Source organism: Mirounga angustirostris, unplaced genomic scaffold (genome assembly GCF_029215605.1).
Source record: "Mirounga angustirostris isolate CCGP_5_RB_7025 unplaced genomic scaffold, mMirAng1.0.hap1 SCAF_1, whole genome shotgun sequence".
NCBI lineage: Eukaryota > Metazoa > Chordata > Mammalia > Carnivora > Phocidae > Mirounga > Mirounga angustirostris.
Window position 1 is genome coordinate 149,638,855 of NW_026991709.1, and position 6,000 is coordinate 149,644,854.

The window sequence follows — 6,000 nt, forward strand, 5'->3', positions numbered from 1 at the left end:
AGGACAAAAACCCAGAAGTAGAACTGAAGCATTGAAGGTATGCCAGTATTATTGACTGGTCAACCAATACCTGCTCCCACCCATTTCTAATCATCTCTTGCCTCCCATAACAAACTCACTTTGCTTGCAGCTAGGGGTGGCCATGTGACCCAGTTCTAGCTAAATAAACATCAGCAAAAGTTTGCTGAGCAGTCCCTAGGAACGTTTTTTTGCTTTCCAGGTAAAAGGGATAGACATGACTGGCACTGTCCCTTTTTTCTGCCCTGGAGGTGGCTGTGGTTTTTGGAGGGGTGGCAGCCATGTTACAACACTGAAGGAAAGCCTAGAGAATCTCCGTGATGTCAGTCCTGCTATCAATGAGTTGCTGAACCAAAGCCAGCAGGAGCTTACCTCCAGACTGTTTGTTATGTGAGAATAAACTCCTATTGGTTTAAGCCATAGCATAAGCCTGATTTTCTTTTACTTGCAGCCAAATGGATTCCTAAAGAATTCAGTACTAAAATACTCTCTAAAAAGTCTGTACGTATTTTATTCTCTAACAAAAGTCTGTAAGAGTGTCCATTTCCCAAAACTTTTATTTACTTTGTTGTCATTTAAATGTTCAGCCAAGCTGACGCACACAACTATTTCACATGAAGAAGAGCATCATTTCATATATTTATTGAACAGATTTCCTCTTCTATGACTTCCTTGTTCCTATCTCCCTTGTCCACTTTTCTGCTGTATTGTTTAGCTTTTTCTTACCGATTTGTAAGAGTAAATTTGTAGATAGCAAAGCAGACTGAGTTGAATTATCAACCCAATCCAACACAACTACGAAATACGTCTTCCCCATCCAACACAACTACGAAATACATCTTCCCTGACAGGCCAGGCTGACAGTGACAATCCTGACAGTCATCTCCAAGTAGTGCACCACCACGTGGCAATGCATCAAGAAGTAATTCAACTCAGGCAAAACACCATAGCCCATATTTACTAGTACTTTTTTTTTTTTAAACAAATCTACACCTAAAGAAAGGCTTATGGAATAGTGACACACTAGGCAGAGTCCTTAATGTACATCATCTCATTTAACCCTCATATCAAATCCAAGAGCAGCATTTTGATTCCTGTTTCACAGAATAAATGATGAAGGAAACTTTTAAAACCAATAGTTTCTTGGGGTGCCTGCGCGGATCAGTCGCTAAGTGTCTGCCTTCGGCTCAGGTCATGGTCCTGGGGTCCTGGGATGGAGCCCCGCATTGGGCTCCCTGCTCGGCGGGAAGCCTGCTTCTCCCTCTCCCACTCCCCCTGCTTGTATTCCCTCTCTCACTGTCTCTCTGTCAAATAAATAAAATCTTAAATAAATAAATAAAACCAATAGTTTCTTTCCTACCACAAAAACTTACAACATTCCAGGCCCCATAAATAAAAACAAAGTGATTGTTTACCTAAAATTAAAAGTATGTAAACTATATTGTGCCTATCTAAATAGATCAATGTGCTTAAGCTAGAAACACTGCTGAACCTGTTCAGTGGATTAGGAATCTGAAGAAGCTGTTCCAAAGTTTGGCCATGAAGTTTACTGCCACATCGTAATTGACCAATTTTTTCCCCCATTTTTTAAAGTGAAAAGCTGAATTGAGTACTATTTTAATGCTTTAGCAAGAACAACCTATTATAGCTAGCCACTCCATCCCAGAGCAGCAAGTATTCGCCTTATCAGTTAACAATCAGCCAACTTGACACTTGAAAATAAACAAATAAGCTGTTAAAGATAATAAAAGATCGTCATGAAAAGAAATCTAAACAGGTTGAAGAGAACAAGCACCATCCTTGAGTATTTGTACATGGTTGGATTTTGGCTAAATTGAGTCTAAAAAGCCCAGCAGCTAGAGGAAAAGAGAAAGTTGGGAAGGATCCCGCTCTGGGACTCAGATTGGGGGCAGCAGGAGGGCTGAGACCCTGACAAATATTTCCCTCCTTTATGCCACACCTCTCCTCACAAGAGCTGTGGATTCCCTCTCTGGCAAAGCATCACACAAAGCACTCAATCTGGAGTGGGTGAGAAGCACAGATATCAAACCACCTTCATGCCTCCCACTAAACCTTCCCAAGAGGACACACCCAGCCCAGAGCTTGCATGCCAGGGCCCCAAGAACTGACAGCCCCCAATGGCAGGAACCTATGTGTTGCCCACTTGGGCCCCAGGGAGACATAAGAGATTCACCTGAAGCACCCTCTTTGCATAATTTTTTAGCCAGTTTGTAAGGCACAGAAAAAATGCCTGGGGGGGTTTGATTTCTAATTCTACATAAAACAAGTCTGTAGACACATAATGTTTATGGTCTACAAAAGTGCAAATAGGTTGATAAATCCCCAATCTGAGGGTACCTCTGGCGCTTTCTTGCATTTTCTGATGGGCTTGCCCAGTGGTCCCTGCTTGGAAAGAGACAGAGGCTTGTTTTCTCCCACCCCACCCCCCTTCCTCAGAAGGGCTGCACACCTCACCCCACTGGCACAGCAAGGGTAGTAACACATGGAAAGAAAACTAATTCTTTCCCAAAGTTGGCCATTAGCAGGGAAGGCTGGGTGAGGGGAGGGTGTCCTGGTGGGCTGCTCCTGACATCAATCCAGGTGTTTTGGGGGCACACAGCAGGAAGAGAGGGAGGCAGGGCTTTAGTCACCAGAACAGACCAAGCCAGATTCCTCGGCCCTTCACAACCTCAGGACAACTCACTAGAGGGACAGTAAGCAGGGCATATGAGAAAAGGGGACACCGAGTCTCAGAGAGGGGCAGAGACACAAAGAAGAACCAGAAGGAAGGAGAAGACAGTGTTGGGGTCCAACGTGCTAAAACAAAACCAGGCATTGCAGCATAGAGGGAAGGGACACACCTGGCACCCTAAGGGCTCTCTGAGTGCCCATTAGAGGCAGGCCCTAAAAGGGCCCAGGGAGAACCAGACCTTACTGGCACTCCCAACAGGCTGGTGTCACTGAGACTGCACAGTCGGAGAAAGGGGGGACGGCTTAGGCACTGCCCATCCCCCTCCTTCCCCCAGCACTTGCACCACCAGCTAAAACAGCCAGGCACACGGCCTCAGTGGTGCACACCTGCGACACAAGCAGGCGCACAGCCTCCCTGTATGAGTGCACAAACACACACACCCTTGCCGTCCACGGACACAACACAGTCAACCTGCCAGCACACACTGCACACACACACCAACTCCGTCAGGACGGAACACACATATAAGCCTTCTGCAGGCTCACGCTCATGCAGACACACACACACCCACTCCACAACCTTAGTCAGCTACATACAAAACCTCTACATAAGGTACGTACAAAAACTCGTGGCCTGGCAGGAAAACCTGCACTCACAACCTCTCTGGTAGGTGCATACACACCCTTACAATCTCAGTTGGTGTGTGTGCACACACACACGTTAAACGCACACTCAGAATCCGCCAGGCACATATACACACTCACAACCTGTCAGGTGCACAGCATACTCAGCACCTCTCTGGTAGGTGCACATCCCCTTACCACCTCTCAGTCTCGTGCACGCACAAAACCCAGCAGGGCACACGCACTCACAGACTGCCAGCAACACACACACACACACACACTCACAACTTCTCCGTCGGCGGAGCGCAAACCCAAACTAGCAGCCCCTCAGGGTCACCGCCACCGGCTCACAGCCTAGCCCGCGGGCGCACCCCCACACCCACGCACCCTCCGGCGCGGGCGCACCCCTCCCCCAGGCCGGGACGGGCGCGCGGCGCCCAACTCGGGCAGCCGCGCGGGGAGTGCGCCCGCCCCCAGCCCGCGGCCGCCCGCCCGCGCCCCCGCTCACCTTTCTCGCCGGCGCCCCGCGCGCGGCCCTCGTCCTCCTTGGGGTTGGTCACCTGGGTGATGATGGCCGGGCCGTCCATGGGTGCGCGGCGCGGCGGCCGCCCGCCGGCCCGGCCCCCCGCAAGCCGGGCGCGCGGGGGCGCGGCGCGGGGGGCGCGCGGGGCCGCGGGCCGGGGGGGCGCTCGCCGCCGCCGCAGCCGCCGCCGCCGCCTGGGCGCGCCCGCCGCCCGGCCCCACGCTCAGGGAGAGGCGGCCCGGGCCCGCGCCCCAGCTCCCGCCGCCGCCGCCGCCGCCGCCGCTGGGCTGGAGCGGCCGCCGCCTCGTCACCATGAACCCCGGAGCCGCGCCCGGGAGAGCCGCGCACGGGGAGGCGGAGCGGGAGGCCGGGCGCCGCGGGAAGCGGGAGCGGCCGAGGGGGAAGGAGCGAGCGCCGAGCGAGGGCGGGAGGGCGGGCGGGAAGGAGGGAGGGAGCGAGGGAAAGAAGGAGGGCGGGCGGGTGGGTGTGTCCCGGCCCGGGGACCGGCCTCCGTCGCCGCCGCCAGCGGCGGCGCTGCCCGCCGGCCCCGGAGCGGGGGGGGCGGAGAGGGGTGCGGGGTGAGTGGAGGGCGGGAGAAGCGTGCAAGTGGGTGTGTGCGTGGGGGGGAGGTCTCGGGCAGACGAGTGGGGTGCAGGGCTTGCGATGCAGGAGATCCAGAGGGGTTCTGGCCGTAGATGCGAGGGGCCCGGGGGTGGGGGGAGAGGTGTGGGAGGAGTCTGGTAGTGGGGCGTGGGGGGCTAAGCGGGGGCTCGTGGGTGTGCGGGTGGGGTACAGAGGGGTGTGCGCTGTGGGACCGGGGGCCCCAGGAGGGCTCGCACGGCTGCGGGAGCGAGGTTGGGCCCTGACTAGCGATGTTCACCCGGAGAAGGCCAGAGGAGGAACTTGCGGGGGGAGGGGGGGTGGTCCCGTGAGGATGCATTGGGGGAGATGCTGGGTGAGGGACGTCCGGGTGCGGGGACCGAGGAGTCTGGGACGACGGCGCGGAGGGCAGCGGTGTGTAGAGGTAGAGGCTGCTAAGGAGTGGTCCCTTAGACACGGAGGCGGTCCGCCAGTGGGTCCCAGGCGCTGGTGTGAGGAAGAACCCGGGGGCGTGTGGGGCGGCGGACGGGTGCCAGAGTGGGAAGAATCCTGGAGGGCCCAGGAGTGAGCGGGAGGCAAGAGGGGGCGTCTGTGGTCGGGGCTGGGGGCTCCGAGCGTGGGGTGCCGGCGGAACCCGCATCCGCATTGGGCCTGAGAGCCTGCGAGCCAGGCGGCGGGTCCTCGAGGACCAACCTCTTGGCACGTGGGGGTGTCGGCGTCAAGGGGGGCCCGGGCAATGGGCATTTCCGGGTGCTCTGCCATAAGGGGGGTGGAGGAGCCGGTCGAGGGCTGAGGAAAAGAAGGGGCCTGTGGCGGGCCGAGCTGGGCAGGGACTGTGCTTCTGAAGAGCACTCAGCCACTGTCAGGCCTGGAGCGGCGGCCAGAGCGCATGCATGACGGGAAAGTGACCCCTCAGCCTCCGAGGGTCGGAGCCCTTTCGCGCCCGCGCCTTTGCGTTCCAACTTGGAAGCCACACAGACATCCTTGTAAGCCAGGGGGCGGGGCAGTGCCGCAGGAGGGCGGGTCCGAGGGCGGAGCGGAAGCACTCGCGCGCGCTCTCCACCAATCAGGCGGATTGGGGAGGGCCCGCGGAGCGTGACACGATAGGCAAGGCTGAGCTGGCGGACTGGGGCGGGTTGCGCGCGCACTTCAGGCCTTGTAGGCGCTTTCAGCCCCGTAGCGACTTACAAGAGGTGACTCTGGTAGGTCCATTCTCGTTCCTCCACGACTCCTGGAGCCCGGAGCTGGTTGCAGCCAGGTCGCGTGCTCACCGGGGGAGCCAGCGAACCTCTCCAGAGTTTTAAAGTACACTGCGGGAAAAGCCCTCTGGCCAGGGGCAGCCTGCAGACCTCACTGGTCTCTGCACCAGATGGAGCCCAGTGAAGGCCCCGGTGTGGGAGACCGGGCTCCTGTGGCTAGGCAGGTGGGAAAGCACTTCAGGGGAGCTGCTCTAAAAGATAGTTGGGCAAGCTCCACAGGCCCCAAATCCAAGATCTCAAGTGACATCCTGGCTCTGTGCGTGTGGAGGGGTCCTGGTGCCAGTT

At 56.9% G+C, this 6,000-nt stretch overlaps 1 protein-coding gene across 5 annotated transcripts in view; it reads right to left on the reverse strand.

The window, feature by feature from the left end:
- CTDSPL (CTD small phosphatase like) overlaps positions 1 to 3,995 on the reverse strand; it is a 114,866-nt gene extending 110,871 nt beyond the window's left edge. For all 5 annotated transcript variants that reach the window (XM_045904047.3, XM_045904044.3, XM_045904045.3 and 2 more), the window contains exon 1: positions 3,842 to 3,995. In XM_045904047.3, coding sequence (XP_045760003.1) covers positions 3,842 to 3,920 — 79 coding nt within the window. In that variant the 5' untranslated portion in view covers positions 3,921 to 3,995. The remainder of the gene's footprint in view (positions 1 to 3,841) is intronic.
- Positions 3,996 to 6,000: the final 2,005 nt, after the last annotated feature.